The sequence below is a fragment of the Ictalurus punctatus genome, chromosome 15 (genome assembly GCF_001660625.3).
Source record: "Ictalurus punctatus breed USDA103 chromosome 15, Coco_2.0, whole genome shotgun sequence".
Classification (NCBI taxonomy): Eukaryota; Metazoa; Chordata; class Actinopteri; order Siluriformes; family Ictaluridae; genus Ictalurus; species Ictalurus punctatus.
The window spans coordinates 5,747,501-5,768,408 of NC_030430.2; the positions used below are offsets into that span (position 1 = coordinate 5,747,501).

The window sequence follows — 20,908 nt, forward strand, 5'->3', positions numbered from 1 at the left end:
AAGCGTATGGCTGAGCGTTGTAAAATAGGATTAGCAGGCCTCTTTGGTTTGAGTGTGTGCGTGTGCTTGTGCGGAGAGATGTGTTTTGTTGTGTATATGAAAGAAACGGACACTAACAAGCAGCAGGCACATACACTGAAGTGAATGTTTGTATAGATAGGATATTTAATCACCACAAGAGAGCGAGCCCTCATTTGTAGATGAGACACTTTTTAAAGGTGTTTTAAAAGGTGGTCGTTTTTTTAATAAACGACACACGTTATTTTATATCTTATTTAAAGATCGTTTTGAAAAACTAGCATAGATTTGGAGCATTGCCCTGATGTGCCTTTGTTTCTTTGTTTAAGCTCCGCCCCACCCCCACCCCAAGCCCCAGTAAACAAGCTCCGCCCCAAACCAGTCAGAGCTGCTTGAACGAACCTCATGGAATGGTTCGAGAGACACGGTTCGATTGCGTATGTTGATGTATTTCCTTTTAGAACCCAAAAGTCAGGGTGACGGTGTTCGAGATACACACATACTAAATCTATTGAAACCTCACGGTATCTTGACGAAATAGCTGAATATGGAGAAGTTTAGCCAGAGCTTTGTTTTATGGTGCGTTCAAGTCCTCCTGGGAAGTTCGTGGTTACGAGGTGGAAAGTCGTAATTACGACGTCAGGCGCGTTCGAGTCACATTTTCTAGAAAACGAAGAACAAAGAATGCACATCAGGTGTGTTTTTTTTTTTTTAATCAATTTACGAAGCCACTGTAAACGTTATCCTAACATATTATATCGGAATTGTACAACGTTGTCGTATTTTGTGCAGGAAATTAGCTTGCTTTATTGTAAATGAAAAAAAGCCCGACAAAGACACGTTAAGAAATTTGCTTGTATTTCAATAACTTGCTGCATATACTAATCACATAATAACTGAAATCACCTTCGGAGACACGTAAACGTTGAATTTCAGCTCGAAATTACGACTTTATGATGGCGTTCATGCGCGTTCGACTCGTAAATACTATCTTTCCACTAAACTGCACCACTAAACTCTGGAGGACAGAGTTCTCACCGCGTACGGGTTTGCCAGCCGTCCCAATTTCCCGTTTAACTTCCGCCACAAATTCCACCTTCTTCGAATTGAATAAACTCATAAACTCCGACCACTTCTCTCTTTTTTTTTTCTTTTTTTTCTTTTTTTTTTTGGTTTGAAAAGGGAATGGTGTTTGGAATGACACAAAGCCAAAAACACAAGCCAGGTTTGCTGCTAAAGAGCTGCTACTGTAGAGAAAGACATGCCTCCTCGTCTCCCGGGGCGGGACATATACATTCTAGAGAACATTTCATTGGTAGATTAGTACAGGATGAGTCATCAAAAATTTGTAATCATTTTCCAAGAACTGAAAATGAGAATATCTCTGAAACTATTTTTTGTCTTTTTGTTTTTTGTACTGGTGTCCATAACAATAAGGTACCGGTACAAAAAAACGCTGAAACACCTCATTTGAATTCAGGAGCACTTTAAAGGCAAGGTACAAGACATATGCAGTTAAAACAGATGCACTTGGGAGTCTTGATTGTGGGTTTTTTTGTTTTTTGTTTTTTTTTATTCTAATTGTAATTCACCTGACAAGCAGCAGGGGGCTCTAAAAATGACAATCTGCTCCTTTAACTAAGTATATTCTGTTACTTAATACCGAACCTGTGTATTTTATTTAATTTTTTATTATTACAGGTTTCCCGTTTAACGCTACAAGCAGCAGTCCAATGCCCCGCCAGTTGCCCATCATTTCGCCAGTACACGCCCGTACGTTTCAGATTGGGCGCTCCTCACCTCAGAATGCTTTGATCGGGGTTAATCGTTTTGTTTTTAGGACCGTTTTAGGTAGTTTACATTTTAGAAGACGTATCACGCCGCGTCAGTTTATGGCTTTTGTGCCGCTCTCTTGTGGTCGTACGTTGTAAATACCACTTTTATTATTCCTGTACATATTAAGTCTAATGAAAACAAGCATAGGCAAGTACTAAGATGATTCATTAGTTTAAAAAAAAAGAAAAGAAAAGAAAAGACGCTTGGGAGAAATATGCAAATATGATATTTTTGCTCTCTTTTTTTGTTTTGTTTTGCTTTGGAGGTTTTTTTTTTCTCTGAGGTGACAATAAGCTTTGACGACTTTATCTATTCATGATTGTTAGATGCGAATTCATCATTTGCTCTTACTTTAATCGTTACGATCTTATTATGATTATTATGAGATTTTTTTCTGTCTTTCTTTTTTTTCCTGGGTTTTTTTTGGGTTATTTTGTTTTTTTTTGGCAAATCAACAAGACATCTCATACCATACTCTTGCTGCTGCACAAAGCCTTGCTAGAACTCTCAGATTTTTGGAGAAGAGACAGAATCATCACTTCTGTCCTCACCACAAATGCTGCCTGAAACCAATCAATCATCAGGGACATGAACTGACCCTGGAGCCCCTTGTGTATATCTACAGAAAATATACCGGTTACACCCGCACGCCTCCTCTTACGCCTACACTTCTGCCGTAATAGTGTTGTGGAAGACTCTTCGAAGCTTTAACTGCTCTGTGGAATTAAATGGAAAAACAGGAGGAATGATGGTGTCTGGCTGCTACAGGATGGAGCTGTGATGATTTTTGTTGCTGTTGTTGTTGTTTTGTTTTGTTTTCCCAGCTCCTCTGTCCGGAAGTTTTTCGTGTTAAAACTACTTCATGAGAACAAAAAGCCAGACTGGAATGTTCTTCGTGAGGTACAAAACAGGAGCTTTCTGAGCGATGGACACACCTGACTCTCGACTGGGACAGCGGGACAGGACATCACCGCCATCTAGTGGACTGGATGAATCTCTGCATACCCGTGTACATTCTACTATGTGTAAATTAAGCTTCGACCCGGATTCTTTCTAAGGAGCATGTGCTTTGTCGTCCAGCGCTGTGAAAGGACACACGCGGAAATGGCTGCTGTTTCTACGTACAAACCTGTTTCACCTGTTTTCAGACACAGTGTTGTCGCCTCCGTAGCCTTACAGAACTCACAAAAACCGCCAGGATAACTCAAGAGAAACTCAACAAGGGAAACGAGGCAGTCATACACACACACACACACACATATACAAACACATACACACATTTTTTTAGGACTACGTCCACCATGGTTTCAGCAGGGAAGAGTTCAGCATTATGGGCAGTCTGTTGCCTTAGCTAAGCTCAATAAGGATGCTTTCACACTTTGCGTCTATTTTTTTTTTCCCTTCTTCCCCCAACCACAAAAAGTGCTCCGTTACTGTTTCTGTAATAATGGCTAATTCACAGGGACTTGTATGGTGAACACACCACATAACCTAAACTTAATAATCAACAAATTGCAACCATTTAGGGAAGGAGTCTCCAGTGCAAGCATTTTGTAACAGTCAGAGGAAAAGCTGTAGCTTTCTAGCATCTTCACTATGGCGGACTTGCAGTTTCTCACTAATATGACAAAGCTGCAGGGTTTGTCGTTTGTTTGTTTGTTTATTATGTAAAAGAACCCGTATAAGGCCAAGCGATTATAGCAGTTATAACGGAAGGAAATAACTTGTCTCGTGGACTTCCCACAACGTTAAATGGACCTATAAATAAGTGGTCACCAACCCACCTTCCTTCCGTGAGATCTACCTTCCTGCAGGTTCCATCTCCAAGCAAAATCAAGCGCATCTGTTTTAGTTGATCTTCGATGGTCTGGTGGGCGCAATTATGGTCGGCGGATCTCGAGGAACGGGGTTGGTGACCATTGTGGTAAACGGATAAGAAAGGCATAAAATTGTAATCACTGGCGAGTCGCTATTAGTATAAGAGGAAAGAAACGCTTCGAGATGTGCTGTTCTAGGAAAACGAATGAAAATCAACCGCAACTTGAGTGACGTGGATTATTTTTCTTATAATAATATGCCTCACATGTTATATTCCTTACCTAACTTTGGAATATCGCCAATGAAATCGTTTCAAGTCAGCAGGTCTTTCTTTAACTCTCCTTATATTCGCTCACTAACCAGAATCTTTTTTCACCAGCACTCTCTTGCAACCTGATTGCTCAGGAGATTTAAAGAAAGCACTTGATGTCAAGGAATGTCAAAGCACTTGACATCAAGGGGGAAAAAAAAAAGCTTAGTGTGAAAGCACCCTAAGAAAGAATCCCAAATGTATCTGACACACGAGGGTTTACCACCCCCCTGCTTATTTCTCAACAGTGTAATCAATGATTTCGGTTGACGTTTTGTTGAATCAAAGTACTCCGAAGGCCCTGTTTTCAGTTTTCCCTCCACCGCAAGCTCTCTATCATACGTAGAACACCTGAATGTTGTGCAAAAGTGGGCGATCAGGCGAGTTAAGACAGCAGATGTGCAGACTTCTTGTCCTGTTTGGCGTTCCATGTGTTTGAGAAGTTCTGGGACGCCACAGAGACCTCATTTGCTCTGGGCAGATTGATACTATAAAAAAAAAACAAAGTGTTCGTGTTTCAAAATCACCGGCCATCACAGTTTGGCTGCAGTAGTTAACGGTGACGCACCTGAAATGAAAACACGAAAGCAGTGTGTGTGTCAGCGTTTAGAACCGAAGGTGACCTTTTTTTTTTTTTTTTGTACGTTATTCCTTCCTGAATCGTCATAAGCTAGTGGAAGGGATTATCGTTCATTACTGAATTACTGGCTTCTGTGTTCATATGCTAACAAGTCTGGTTATTATATTATATGAGTATATGGGTGGGGCTAGGAAGAGGAAAGCTTAATTAATAGGACGGGTCGACTTTGGAAGTTAGGGATAGGATTATTTTGCTGGATCATACAGGAGAACAAGCCAGTCTAGCCCCACCATCGTATTAGCAAGATCAGGCTCAGAGTTCTAATGAGGGTTCTAGTTATAATGAGTAATCTGGAAGGAAATCTGCTTGAGTTGTGTGTAGTGTTTCGGACTACAGGAGAGAGCAGAGGACTCTGAAAGCCGATTGTTTAAGGAGATACGCCGATAGGTGCCGTTTTTAACCAAAATGATCTACCTCTCCCATCCGCACATGTATTCAGTACACGATTGTGTTTCATTCATCGTTTTGTTTTTTTTTTTACTTTTTTTTTTTATTTAAAAGAAATCAAACACACACACACACACACACACACACACTAATCTCTTTCTTATTTATTCCTCTCCAACTGAAATGCTGGACTGTTTACCTCAAGGTTAAAGAGGTGCTCCAACTCTTGCCAGTTTCCTTAAAACCTGTTTCCTTTACATTCTGTGTGTAGCGTGGCAATGCAAAAACAGTGTTTCAGTTTCCGCTGGGCGCAGTGCGAATTTCATTTTGCTACTCGCAGTCAGTATTAGCTTTCTCCGGTGCCGCCTGGCCCGAAGCATTGACAACCAAACCGACTATGCTAATTGTGCTAGCTAGACTATTTGCACGTTTCTGCGATCGTGAAGGACACACAGAGTGTCGTTTTTCGCTGGATGATGCGTTACGCTCAGTATCTGTGGTGATCCTGCTTTGCAGCCTCTGGTGAACTGTTTATTTCAAGCTCCGAAGGGTGTAAAGCGTTCGCTTGACTCGGGGTCGCTACGCTGCCGCTCCGTCTGTCTGTTTCTCTCTAATCACACATTCTGTCATGTAACCCTACGTCCGTACTAGCACGCGGCAGGCGACTGTCCGTCGTCTTTCCGCGACTTTAGCAACGGGTGACAGCAAGACGTTTAAATCGAGATGTTCGCAATTCTATGCAAATTAGAAATCGCGGTGTAGTGGCAAATCCAAACGTCTGGCTCTAGCAGTTAATGAATGAATTTACCGCAATTTATTAACGCTTTCGTCTTATCTGGTCTTATACGAACACTTGTTAAATGCGTATAGAGGCATTATGGAGGAAAGCATGGAAGTAATAGAGGTCGTTGGTGTCTCTGGGGAGTGAACTTAGCCAGGACGGTCAGCTTGCACTGCTAATCTGCCAGTGAAGCTAGAACAAGACCTAGCATGTAACATTTCAATTAAAACAACCAATTTTCACACTGATTAGTGCATTATTTCGTTCGTGTTCTATTTCTCATCGGATCACAGGACAGCCCGACTTGTCGCCTGCTAGCGTGTGTACGTAGGGTAAGACAGATATCGCCTTGCGTTCAGTTATGCAGTTACGCAGAAAAACAAGGAAACGTTTCAAGCCTCATGTCTACCAAACTCACTCTGATTGTATTTATCGTTCACTCACACCTTGACGGATTCATTCAGTCGTCATGGCGTTGCTGCTCTCCTTTTCCGGAGGCTTCCTTTGCTGGTTCAATCCTCCTGTGCTACCTCCGTACAATGTTGGTTTTCACACACACACACACACATACACACATACACACACACACACACACACACACACACACACACACACACACACACACACACACACACACACACACACACATCACGTATCAGCAGTCTTGCCTGTACAGCTCTCTCTCTCCTCTTTATCCGTCTTTGGAATTGTGTTATTATGATTGTTTATAATATTTTGTTAAAAATCGAATCTGCATCTGTTTTTTTTTTCTTTTTTTTCTTGTTTTTTTTTTTTTTTTTTTTTTTTTTTGAGACATCTACATGCTAGCTCAGTTAACAGTACCTCTGTGTGCCTGAAACCCAAAGCCTTATTTGGGGAGAGTGTCAGGGTTAAAGTGGTGAGTTCTAACGCAAGAAGAAGTGCAGGACAGGTCCAAATGGTTCTGCCAAACAACATTTACATATAAACCTGCACTCCACAGCAAGACTGAACCACTGAACTTAGCGTTGGGGAATTGCTACCCTGCCGATTGTTCTAGAACGAGAGTAAACGCTTTTTGCGGGTTCTAGAACCGGGGACTACAAAAGACGGAGAGTTTTATAGCTCTGTAAACCTGGTTGAGTCTAGATTATGGTTGTATATAGTGTAGGGATGCATCGATACCAGTAGTTATCTGATTAGTCGTACTTTTTCTCATAAAATTTGCTCTCATGCCAATATCTGATACCAGGTGATGCACTGAGATGTAAGCCTGGTGCACGTCGTCATGTCAACGAACAGATTGCACGAACTGACAGTGTAGATTTCACGAGCGTTTCACAATGCCAGATGAACGACAAGAACAGCTTGTACCCGGTATGCTGTTCTTGACGATCAGCCACTATTTGTCCTTGACAACGAGGACTTCCAAACAAAACCCGCTCTCCACTGCAACCCTACTCGATCAAAGCTTACAATGTACCCTGGTCGTCCAAGTGCATGAACATGGCCAAGCCATGGAAACATAAACGTAAATTGTTCCACGATTGATTAACACGAACGCAGGTTACTCATTTTGCAATCGGTATCGATGAGTAACAAAAAAACACAACTGGTCTGGAAATCAAAACAGTGGTATCGATGCATCCGTAATATAGTCTGAAGGAAGTTCAAAGCCAAACTCGGGAGGGAAAGCTCACGAAGGAAAGCTGCAGATCCACGCACTCGTCTCAGACAGACATGTGGAAAGACAAAGTCCTGGAGTCAGCTGCCTTACTTTTGGTCTTAACATTTTAATCTTATTTTCCTCGAAGCTATGTGCATTAGGTCTGTCTGATACATGACTGACATACATACATACATACATACATACATACATACATACATATACAAGACATACATACACTGTATACTGTACAGCTGCATGTGCATTCTCTCAGGTACAAAGCTGAGCATGGTGTTTTATTATCATTTTGAAGCAGAATAGTCAAAAATATCTAGAAAATGTTAAAGGAAAATGTTTCTTACTATGTCATATTCATGCTGCCAATAAGAAATACCATGCATTCATCTAGTGAAGGTCAGATATGCAATATGTTAGACTTACTGCGCATCGATTTAATCGTGAAATTTATGACTCAGGCTTTAAAAAAAGAATACATACAAAGACAGAAACAAACCATATGTATATTTGTATCACTGTTGTATCATTTTCAGAATGTGGTCATGTGTACAATGTGGATAATGAAATTTGCAAATCAGTACGAGTTTTGTGCTGAGCCTGACCCAGTTCTGTCTGAGACCGATCCGCTGGAGATACAGGTGCACTCTGAATGGTCAGGTTTTCCCCTGAACTTTTTCACATCAGCATATGTACTGAACACATACGTACAATAAAATACCGTCTACTGCCATACTTATCCGTCCAGGTTTGGATTCATCTCCTAGCATTCAGAATTCAAGGAAACTTGACAGTTGTATTTATCGGGCTCAAGATCCCAGATCATACACGTTCAGAAGAAAGGGTTCTAAACTGTACGTTTACTTGTCACTCTTAAGGATATACATTTTGTACCATTTAGTATGTATTTTTTACAATAAAGATTCATTTTCATGTGCAGCTTTGAAGTATTAGTCAAAACGCTAGGTACAGGATTGGTCCTCGAGGTTCAATTATGTGAAACTACATCAACAGTACCATGTCTTGTTAAAGATACACAAAATGTATACTTGCTTGTCAGTGGAGTGGTACCGTCGAGGTACAGTTTAGTACCCTTTATTTTTCTGAGCGTATGTAACCAGCAATTCAAAGTTAACCGTTTTGTGGATTTCCTGATTACTCAGAGGAGGGAAAGCCTGACCGTTAAGTTCCACCTGGACCAGTTGTGGGTGATGTGGATTTTAGTGGACCATTCCTTAGCTTTCCTAAATACAACTTCATGAACACTTTGGAATTCCATGGTTTCTCCAGGAATGGATCTTAAAATGTCTGGTTAACAAATTCTGAAATAATCAAGGTCATTGATGGAAAAAAAAAAATGTATGTGAACCATAATGAAGATGACAAAAGCGTAACTGGAAGAAGGTTCTCCATGCAAGTGAGCAAGTGCTCCTGGATCTCATGAGAATTCTGGAAGGATTTCAGCTTCCATCATCCCACAATAGTTGCTCTGGCAATGAGTGGGTGTCCTACAAATATCTCGAGAATCCTCAAACAAGTCATGAGGAACCCTCAAGAAGAACGGAAGTGTTCGCTGGAGGTTAAGAAACCACGTCGCGCATTAAAAATGCTAATGCTAATGCCGAGCGGTCCAGGTTTGGTTCCGACAAGTGACCACAACTGCCAGAAAGTCAATGGTGTGATTTCGAGAGAGGTGTGTAACGCACAACTGCACGGTTGTAACCCACAGATGCTTGGGTTTTGTCGAGCCTAACTTGCAAGTGACGTTGGATAAAAGCGTCGACCAGATCAATCAAGGAATCATGTTCTCAGAAAGTTCTACAGCAAGACATCAAGATGTCTGAGGAAGATCTAGAACTCAGACTTAACATCCCAAGATACCTCAGAAACAGTGCAAGATTGATAAGGCACTACAAAAAGCATGTGGTTGAAGAGGTTCCTCAAATCTTTAAATACAAGGATTCACATGTATCACCATCAGTGACCTTTATTATTTTTTCTCTTTTTTTTTTAAACAACTTACCTAAATATATGCACTTTATTGATTTCCTCCTATGAAGAGAGGAAGATTCTGAACCAGATTTTAGGATCTGTTTGTGCAGAAATCCCGATCATTGCAGAGGGTTCATGACTGTTTTTTTTGTTTTGTTTTTTTTTCCTTTTCCTGATGCCTGTACAGCTAACTCACATACATGCAAACATTGTAATCTCATCTTGTGTATTTCTACAATCCCAAGCTACTCGATATTAAGCTAAAACACTCGCATAGAGCTCGTGTCAAATACCATGCAGACTCAAACGGCTAGGCTTAACGTTGTAAAGGTATTCATGCTCAAATCAACTAGTATTGCCATATTTCCGTAGATTCTGTCCTCGTCCATTTTGTGTTGATGACTCTCTTACCTTGCTGAAAGTCGTTCCATTACACCTTTATTTTGTGCTTTGTATGTAGTAAAATAAATGTTTTGAGAAAATAAACAGCTGTATATAGTGATGCTAAAGGTGCAGAGTTCATTTTGTGAATTGGGGGGGGGGGGGGGTTTTACAGTGGAACATTGGTGAACAAAGGTGCTCAGTGGGGTGGAGGTCAAGACTCCTGCCATGTCTTCATGGAGCTCACTTTGTGCACAGGGGCATTGTCATGCTGGAACAGGTTTGGGCCTCTTAGTTCCAGTGAAGGGAAATTGTAATGCTATGGCATACAAAGATAGACAACTGTGTGCTTCCAATTTTGTGGCAACAGTTTGGAGAAGAACCACATATGGGTGTGATGGTCAGGTTTCCACAAACCTTTGGCCATACTATAGTGTATATTCGTTATAAAGAGAATTTAATTGGATAAACACAAGACTAGTACAGGATAACTTATTCAAATTCATTGGTGTTCATGGTACTAAGGGACAGGTACAAAAAGCTCCATCAACTTGTGTGTAGAAAATGTGTATTAAGCCCTATGTGGGTGTGTTACATCAAAGGATTTTTAGATATTAAAATAAATACTGTGTTTTTGGGCTACCGACCCACTGGGAATGCTAAAGCGATCATATGATGATTTAAAAAGTTCATTATTTTGTTTATTATTTGTAATAGAATAGGTTAACATGCTTTAATGTTCAAAAAACGCATTATTTTTCACATACTGTACATTATTGCAGCACCACTATTCCCCATCCGTCTGAAATGCTCCGACTGAGTCATGGTTTTTCCAAAGCCCCTCTTTCCGAAAAGCCCAGAGTGCTCTGATTGACCAGCTGACCGACTGTGTTGTGATTGGCCAAAAACCTCAAGCGTGTGTCAGAAATGTAACGCCCCTTACCATAATCACAAGCTTCAGCTTCCAAGGCTTCTAAAGCAATTATAAACACAGTAAATAACATCATCAGTTTTACCGTATAAATGTGATCCCGAGTCAGATTCTGAAAATGCGGATGATCGAGCAGATCAATCGGAAGCGACTTTGCGAGCACGACTTGGGCAGAACGTTTCGCAGCGGTAAGTTTTTATTTTGTAACTCTCTTACCTTTCAGATACGATGGTATAATGGTTTAATTTGTCTTCTTCACTGTAACAACTTTATGTCCTGAAGTGACAGCATAAAATGCAGTTTTAGAAAAAATTACAATAATTAAAAATTGTTAAATTATGGTGGTATTATGCTGATATTTCAAATTGCGACGCAGACGTTTGCGGAAGCAACATCTGGACTTGAATCGAGGCGTTTCGGGCACGTCTGGAGCAGTGTTTGAATAAATCCCTTTTTGGGAGACGATAAGCTTTGTAACTTTTCAGATTTTATACATGCACAAACCGATACAATATACACTAAAGGAAAAGGAAACCTTTAACAAGCATCACATGACCCCTTTAATGGTGTTACAGTATTACAAACTAAGTTTTAGTGGACCATAGTGAAATATCTCATTTAAAAAAATAAATACACACAGGATCTGATGTCGTGCTAACTAAGATCATCAAACATGTTTTGGCAGCAAGTGAATTATTTCCTGATTTTAACCTCATTTATGCGTTAGGACTAAATAATCAATGGAGATGAAAGAGAATGAATGAGGGCTTGCTAAGTATCATGTTTATGTGTAGCTCCGCCCACACCGGAAGTGGCGAAACGCTTAAGGGGCCCCTTGTGCGAGTGGAGGGGGCAGTCTTGCTTGTTTTTATGCTTTTTCCCTCTGAACATAATGTAGGAGATAAATACACAAGACGGCGTCGTTAATAAGTACCGGTTATATTTACAGGAAGGTGTTACAGTTGTTGTTTTTTCCCCACACGGTGTTTCCTGTCATGTAGTCGCGTGCGCGTTTTAAGAAGTCAGCCGCGGGAAAGTTTGTTTGCGTTTTAGCTTGTTACTAGGTATCTGAGCTGGCAAAAATAACAAGATAAAAGTGTCCCCGTTTCTAAAACACGTCCGAAACCTGAATTCTGCGCTTTTTCTTTGTCTTCCATGAGCAATATTACTGTGAGGGAGAAACCCCCCGTGTTTAGACTGCTCTTCGGCTGCTTTCAGGAGGTGAGCATAGCTTTGTTTGTTGTTCTACACGTTGCTCGTGCACAGATTTTAACATTGTGAAGTTTGCATGGTGTAAATAGCCTACTGTTTAGCAAATATCTCGGTGCAGTTTGCAGTCGCTTTGTGTGATCTTAAATGCTGTGCGTTTTTGTTTGTTTGTTACAGCACGTGCTCTGGTCTTGTAAAGAAAAACATGCATCCACTTATTAAAATCAAATTTCCCCATGATCATCATCCTGAAAGTTGCCATGGTGATTCTTTAGCGTTCCTGTCTATTGCATCTTTTTTTGTGACATATGCAACATGGAAAAAAAAAAAAAAAAACATTTATAATAAAACGCTTCTGACAGCGAGGATTATATAAACAGACTGCAAAAGGAAGGTGTGCGCCCGGAAGTGCTTCTTTAGGATCTTCCGGTCTGGCGCTTGTTTTCTCGGCTGTCCTTATTCTTCAGATCACTGCTAGTGGTGTATAATCTGAAAGAAAGCTTATCAGTATTAGTATAGGAGTTCGAAGGTTTTGGGATTTTTAAGCACTCAGCATTGTATCTTTTTTTTTAATTTTTATAAAGGGTTATTTACCAGTAAAAGATAATAATTTGATCTGTTTGTAAAACTTGTTAAAGAAACATTTCTCACAGAAAGCACAAAAATACAGTACAGACCACCAAATTAGCAGCAGAATCACTAAAGACATCATGACCATTTGAATATAAAAACATTGAATGTTTTTCAGGATGCAGTTTTCCTTCAGGTCACGTGCGGTCACGTCACTATAAACAAGGCTTGATGAGATGTCACAACTTTAAAGTCATTTAAAGTCATTGTGCTCTTCTATCTGATGAGGGGACTGGGTAGCAGTCCTCTATAATGCTTATCCTACACAGGGGAGTATGGAGCCTATATTATGGAACTCGAGGCACAAGGCGGGGAACAGCCTGGATGGGGTGCCAACCCATCACTGGTCACAATTCCACACTATGGACAATTTGAGAATGCCAACTAGCCTACACGGCAGGTCTTTGGACTGCGGGAGGAAACCCCGACGCACAGGGAGCACCCACACAGGAAGTGCGAGACAAACGTGCTAACCGTAAAACCACCGTGCCCCGAGACTGGTATCGCTGAGAAATTTATCAACAAGTGGAGATCTCATTAAAAAAATGAAGGCAACTGATGTATTTTCTTTAAATAAATGTTTAACTGCTGCATTGGGCCACAATCCCTGGTTTGATTCTGAGCTCGGGTTAGTATCTGTAGAGTTTCACATGTACTCCCTTTATCTGGGTTTCCTCCACGTTCTCGACTTTCCTCCCACTTTCCAATAACAACAGGTGGACTGGCAAAATTGCCCCCAAGTTTTAAATGTGTGTGCGCACACTGTAATGCGTCCCATCCAGAATGTGTTCATCCCACATACCCAGTGTTCCTCGGCTGGGCGACATATCCACCACGTCGCTGACCAGGGTTAGAGAAGAGGTTCCCGAATATGAATACTGAATAGGAAAAATGTAAACTGCTGCATATACAGCCTTAGATGGAGTTGTGTATAGCGACGTTCATGATGGGTTTTTGCCATTTTCCATCCTTGCAGAGGAAATACTGTACGCTTTTGTATTTAGAGACAGCTCATGAAACTATAACGTCTTGTCTAGTAAATATTTTGCCAGAGAGCATGTTTCATTGGTTGTCCTGTAACCTGTCTATGATTGTGTTACTGTGGAGCAGCCAGTGTTGCAAAAGAGGGCAGTAACCATAGAAATATGTTTTAGAGAGAACTTTTAGGGAGATTTTGTTCAGTTGATTATTTTCAAATGTACATGTCCAATGATTATTTTTTTTGTGTTTCTAGCTGTCATGTCTGTGAAGTTCAAGTCCGAGGCTGAACCGGTAGCTATAACCAGAGCAGCTCGCCGCAAGGCTGAAGGAAAGCAGCTCAAAAAGCCTCTGAAATCCCTGGTGGAGCCCATGCTCCTGGCACCACAGCTACTCGGTGGGCTGGGGCAGTATGTATGCAGCGTGTGCGGTGACACGTTTGCGTCGCTGGCACAGCTGGCCAGACACGTGCAGTTCCACGATCGTGACCGGCCATTCCCGTGCGCCATTTGTGGAAAGCGTTTCCTGAGCCGCAGCCACCACGATGAGCACCAGCGAGTGCACACAGGCGAGCGGCCCTTCCCCTGCGACCGCTGCGAACGCTCCTTCACCACCCACCACAACCGCAAGCGCCACCAGATGATCCATGACAAGGAGGAGGCATACCGCTGCACCATTTGCGGTGTGCTCTTCTGCCAGGACCACCAGCTTGGCAATCTCAGCGGCATCATCCGCGTGCTCAAGCAGCAGGAAAACACGAAACCAGTTATGAGAATCAAAACCAAGATCAAGCTCGAACCGGATTCCGCTAACGAACAAGAAAAAAAGGTCAGGAAGAACAAAAGGCGTAAGCATAAATATTCCCATTTTGAAGAAGACTCTTCCCATTTTGCCGAAGAAGAAGACGACAGCAGAATGTCATTCCGCTCTGACGTCTCACCGGTTCCTAACAATAAAGAGGCACATGTTCCTGAAGCATTGCACAGAGCAACTCCAAGGATAAGGAAGATTGCCTATGACATGGAGGTTATCCTGTAAACCACAGGTTACTGAAGTATACCCTCTCCTGCATATTTTAGTGTAAGTAGCAAAACACTAATATGTGCGGGACAGGGGATTCTCCAGGACCAGGGTTGGGAACCACTACTGTAAACCATCACCTGATGATGCAGTAGTGTGATATGAGAATGTGTGGTGCATCGTAGTGCTCCACAACAGAATGAAAACGGTGGTTGGTGAGAAAGCATGATAAGTATAGCTATACCATTGTTTTTTGATTGTACTGAAACAGACTAACCTTTATAAAATACTACAACACTCTAACACCAAATATAGATTAACTGACCGCTCGGACAACTCAGTAGTTTTTTTGTTAGTTTGTTTTGTTTTCACAGATTATATTTTTATGGCAACATAGATCATTTTGCTTTCCTACTTATGAATCTTGTATGCTTTTCCTTTTGACACTTTTTTCTTACATTTATGACATGAATCTTATTCCTCCTACATAATTATGTGCATGACACTCTAGCATATTTAGTTACACTGAATAATTATATCTAATTAAAAAATTCCTTATTTAGCAACTGTGTAGCAACGGTATGCTGAGATTGCTGTCTTCTTTTTCTTCTTCTGTCTTTGTAGACCTCTGACTGTAAGAGTAATCAAAATAAATTTAGTTTGTATCACAGCTTTACGTGTTTGTTATTTCACAAAGGTGTGTGTGTGTGTGTGTGTGTGTGTGTATAGGTAGGTAGGTAGATAGATAGATAGATAGATAGATAGATAGATAGATAGATAGAATGAATCTCTCAGCAGCTGCAGTGATACACTTGGTCGTTTTTTAGGGGATTAAGGCGGTAACCCTTCCCTGTAAGGGTGCAAGTGGAGAGACTCCTAAGCAATATTATCAATTTAACGAGTGAGGTCATCTGATATGAGATAACATCGTCACAATGCATTCAGTCAACGTCCTCTTCAATTTACAAGCATCCTACATGAGTACAGCTGAAAAGTCACCAACAAACATCATTGCAAAAGACTGTGCACAATTACTTTGTGCAGTTACTATTTCACCAATTAAAGTTGTTTTAATTTGTATTGCAAATTTTGGGGAAAGAAGCCACAGCAAAATCAAGGTTTTTGGCCAGAATTATCAATTTAACTAAAAAAAACATTGCGAAATCATGTATGGACTGATTAAATGGGGGAGTTGTTGCTTGCTCTCAATGTTCAGGAACTCTGCTGTTGCCTTTAACCATGTTGTGTTTCCCTGGAGGATAAATATGAAGTTGCACAGACATCATAAAATCCATTTGTCATACATTACTCTGGGGGGAAGCTTTCAGATGGTTGTTAACTTGCAAAAGTTGTTAACACACATCTGAAACGTTTGTCAGGAGTTGGACCAATGAGCACTATGTACACACAGTGAGGAATATGGTGAAGGAAAGGGGTTTAATAGACTCTTGTGGTTGTCAAGTTTAAAAATCACCACTTTGCAAAAAAGATCAAGCTGTTTCCGATTATTGCTAGAAAGAAACTTGTAAAGGGCCTCTTGTTGTAGGAGACCGATGGCATCAAGAATTCTTCTTAATACTTGGAAACATCAACCAACCTTATTGACTCTGCCGGGAGGTTCTTGGTCATAGATAGAGCTTTCCATAATATGATGAGGCAAACCTACTTGTAAATTAAACTCAAAATGATTTTTGTTTGAATGTTAATCCAACAGAAAACCTGTGTTCTGAACTGAAGATAGTAGCCCACTTGCACAAAACTGAGACTGTAATGGGTGTGAAAATGTTGTGCATGCAGGAATGACCCAAGAACCTCTACAGCATCCCTAGGTGGACATTACAAGAAGGGACTTGGTGCTACTATTTATTTGATTTATTTATTTAAAATATCCTTAAAATACCACTTATTTCTTTTGATATATCCTTACTAGAACTGTTGTATTATGAAATTGATCTTTATACGTTTAAATCACGTCTGCTTGTACAATTCAGGTATTGTATCACTAGATGGCACTCTTACACCTTTAAATGACTAATACGGCTTGCAAGTACAATCGAATATAATTTTTAATGTTTCAGGAACGCATGTGACATAGTGATGTGGTCAGTAAGGGGCCGTCTACAAAGTGCATGACCTAGACAACTTTGTAGCATTCTACCACGTAGTTTTGGAGTATTCAGTTACAGCCAAGTGCACAGACGTTTTGGGGGACAGGTGCTCAAGTAGAGAAAAGGGGCACACCGCTTATATTTATTTCTAAATAATAATAATAATAATAATAATAATAATAAAGTTACACACTGCAGAACATATTTTAATTACTTACACATGTATTTATTTATTCATTTTAATACCTATACACTCATGCAGATGTTTAATACTCAACAGATTTCTAGAAAATGTTTTAACTACGTACGGGGGAAAAATTTGTTCACAAGGGTGTAGGTTTGCATATGGACGGTAGGGACATGTCCGTATGAGTATTTTGGGAGGGCAGAATTGTCCCTACCAATATTTGCGCGAACTCGTTTGCATTATCTTTGGAGTGAAGTCATGTCAACTCCATAGCATACTCTCCCAGAAGCTCCAGGAGTTAGGCATGCTAGCCTTTACGTGCAAATATCGACTCTGCACTTTTCTACGCTTGGCTGCTGTCTCCATTTCTTATAGACTGAGCTGCTAAAATATATCAACGAACTTGCGTTGAGTATGGGCGCAACCAAGTGTACAATTGGAGGATGGGCACACACATATTTTCCTTAACAAACGGAAATATATTGAAAAGGAATATACATAAATAAATAGAACAGAGGAAGAAAAGACAGATCCGCTTTCAGGGTTCATTAAAGGGGGACATATCGAAAATATTTTGTGCTGTATATTGGGGGGGGGGGGGGGGGGGGCATGGAGTACAGACACGGAGGCGAGGGCTGATCAAGGCTGTCAGTCCATACCTCAAGCATGGGCATAAAATTTTGATTTTCAGATGACTTTACTCCCTTTCCTCTATTGCCTGCACGGCACAGCATACATAAAGTATTTTTCCCATGACAACACGTTTTGTACTTTGTAGATATGCCACCAAAAAAATAACGAGACATCGGGAGCTTTTTCCCCACCCAAAGCGTAAGTAATAGGTAGTAAACTAACTGTCCAGTAGCCACACTGATTTAAAATGAAAACCTGTTAGCGACCTAACGTCACCAGCCTTGCACTGCGGAAAGTGATGTCAACTGATGTTAGTTTACCGTGTTAACTAGCGTTAACTAGCAGCTAACCCTGGCTTCTGTCATCTGCAGGCTAGCAGTCAGGTTGCTAGCTGGAACATAAAATAGGTGCATATATGAAATTATGTTGAGTTGAATTGTAGTCTAGAAACCCCATGAAAATGTCATCATTTAATGAATGAGTTTGTATGCAGGAAACGCAGCAGCAGGCTGAAGTAGAGCAGGATGAAACAGCTGTGTCTTCAGGGTTTCAGGTGAGGTCCTAATTATGAATTATATTTGGGAATTGCAGGGAGGCATCAGCATTAAAGTCAGTCTTTAGGATGTTCAGCAAATATACAGTATAACCTTTGAAAGTCAACATATTGGTCATGAGGTTGTTTTGAAAAAAATCTTACATCAAAACAACATAAGATCCTATTCACTTAATATTAACATTTCCCTCAAAAATAAATGGGATCCAAAGTTAACAAGTAATTTGATAGTTTACTTTCTTTTATTCTTTCATCTGTTGCTTTGTATAATTTGTATTTAAATGTAAATACAGATCTTAATGTAAATATAGATGTTATATTTTAATAAACCAGTTGGTTGTCAACATTAAACAGTCCTTTTTTCCGGGGTGGTAGGTGGGTGTCCCACCTTATTTGAAAAGATTAATATCATATCACTTTGACGCAGTACATTTATTTGTAACAGAACATGGTAATGTTATTGTGTAAAAAAAAAAAACCTTTTTTTTCCAAAAGTTAAATGTTTATATAAATATAACATCAAAACAATGGCATTAAGGCATCAATAACTTCTTATGAAACATTGTTTAAAGTCCTCAAGCAATTGCTCAAGACAAACCAATAAAATAATAACAAAAGACAAGAAATTAATGAAGTAGCCTAGTAAAATAAATAAAATAAAAAAGATAAAATTTAAGTACCGGCAATATAACAAAATATTTCCAGTCAGTCTGGTGTTTAACAGCTGAAGTAAACATTCAGAAATTGAAAATAATGCAGTCAAATGTTAAATAAAAGCACTTAAATTACTCATTGTATTCATTTTCGATGAAGATAATATGCTATTGTATAATACACTATTAAATAAAGCTAACAAATGTATCCAGGTGTAGTGAGGCGTGGGCCGTGATTAAAACGTCACCATTATTAACGACGTGGCCAATGAGTTATCCCCCTTGCACACTTCATTCATAAAGCTGCTGTTTATGCCTCACGGAGTGCGTAATGGTCGAAAACCCGCCCTTTCCTTTAGTTGCTACGGACTACAGAGGTATGTGTTTTTATCTTTGTCGCTTAGCTGTTTGATGCTAGTGTTGCCCAATTATATCATGCGATTAACTTGTTTAGTGTGACGTTGGGTTACCGAGACTGTGTGCATGTGCGGTGTGCCGTCAGGGCTAACATCTGTGCAGCAGGGCAGTTTAACGTAGCCCCGGTCGGAGCTCCAGCTCTTGCTGTCACAACAGACGTTATCATCCATCCATCAATCCATCCATGATATATACCGCTTATCCTTTTCAGGGTCACGGGGAACCTGGAGCCTATCCCAGGGGGCATCGGGCACAAGGCGGGGTACACCCTGGACAGGGTGCCAATAGACGCTATCTTATGATTTTCATATGTGCCGTCGTGAGTATTATGTCATCGGAAGACGGTAGGTAAAGTGTTCAGTTCTATTATTAAATGATCTCGCATGCTTTCCAAATTGAGGATGTAACACCTGTTTGGTCTTAGGGTCGTTGATTTTGCTTTTTTTTTTTTTAAGGCGGGCTGAGTGAGTGCGATTGTTTGCTGCAACTTAGGCTTTACCTCACTAAGGGTCGTTATTATTGCTGTGTTTATTTGCAGTGAATTTCGTGGGTATGATTCTGATCGGTGTTGTTCTTTTCCCTTTTGTACAGCTGGTGCTGTCGGTCTAGCACCAGCTGTCCTGTGCCCTTCACACAGGAAGCCTCAATCCTCCTATGATTATTATTGTTAATTTCTTCTTGTGCCTGTTTTATTTGACCAATGCCTGACTGTGTTGGTTGCTGTTTTTAAACAATTCTTGGCTAGTCTTATTTAGCTTCAACTAAAATGTATTTTGGTATGGAAACCCATGCGTCTTGCCTTTTCTAAGTGGATCATATTTGTGTGCCATTGTTTGGGTTGTTTTCCCCGTTTCCTCGGGGTGGCGTAGTCGTTACGAACTTGCGTCTTGCTACACATGCAAGAGAATTGAGTTGTGTTCGCGTTTTCTTGACAGTATTGTTATCTTTAAACATATCACACCAGCAGCCGGCAGGGCTTACGTAATTTCTCGAAATGACTTGTTATAGGTTAGGTTATTCCCCAAATACCTGAATAGTTTTTCCAACATTCCCCAACTGCAGGTTCACTGTTCACGGGGTTCACACACATCCTCGGTGCGCCTAATGAATTTAAGGTAAAACTAACTGAAGTTAACTAGATAGCTATTTAAATGTTACTAGTATCGTCCAAAGTAAGCTAGATAGTAGTAACAATGATCCAACGGTAATTACTATACAATTAGATAAACTGTCACATCACATTCATTCCCTCTGTTCTTATCCCGTTTATGTTCCTCTTCTCTTTTTTTTCTTCCCTGGGCACCAGACAACTTTGGTATTTTTGACAGAGTTACTTGTTTGAAGGTGGTCACTGATGCTAATTTATTTTGCTCAGTGACAAAACAGCCCCTGCTATGCTGTCTGTAGCAAACCATGTAGTTTGTGTAAAATAATTCGTATGAATGCCTAAATGTATTATCTTCCAATGATGTTTAATAATAAAACACACTGCGTTGTAAGGAAAATGAGAGGATGTTCAATCAAAACACACAGAAGATGGATGAACGAGTTGTGTAAGCTTCTTCTGAGATGTTCTGTGGACTGTATCTGACCTAAACTGTTCAAATATGTTCAGTCAAGCATTACAGATGGTTTTCAATGAAGAACATATTTGTTCATTTAAAGTGTATGACTCATTACCGAGCATTACTGCATGAAGCGTGGATGTTAAAGGAAACAAGACGCTTATAGAGACAGTCTATAAAAATATATTTTGTGGGAACAAA

At 40.3% G+C, this 20,908-nt stretch overlaps 1 protein-coding gene across 1 annotated transcript; it reads left to right on the forward strand.

Annotated features, from left to right (window-relative positions):
- The first annotated feature begins 11,554 nt into the window (after positions 1 to 11,554).
- On the forward strand, positions 11,555 to 15,261 carry LOC108276167 (zinc finger protein 660). The gene is made up of 2 exons (XM_017487610.3): positions 11,555 to 11,975; positions 13,828 to 15,261. Exon 2 carries the CDS (start codon positions 13,833 to 13,835, stop codon positions 14,607 to 14,609), a length of 777 nt encoding a protein of 258 aa, XP_017343099.1. The 5' UTR covers positions 11,555 to 11,975; positions 13,828 to 13,832; the 3' UTR covers positions 14,610 to 15,261.
- Positions 15,262 to 20,908: the final 5,647 nt, after the last annotated feature.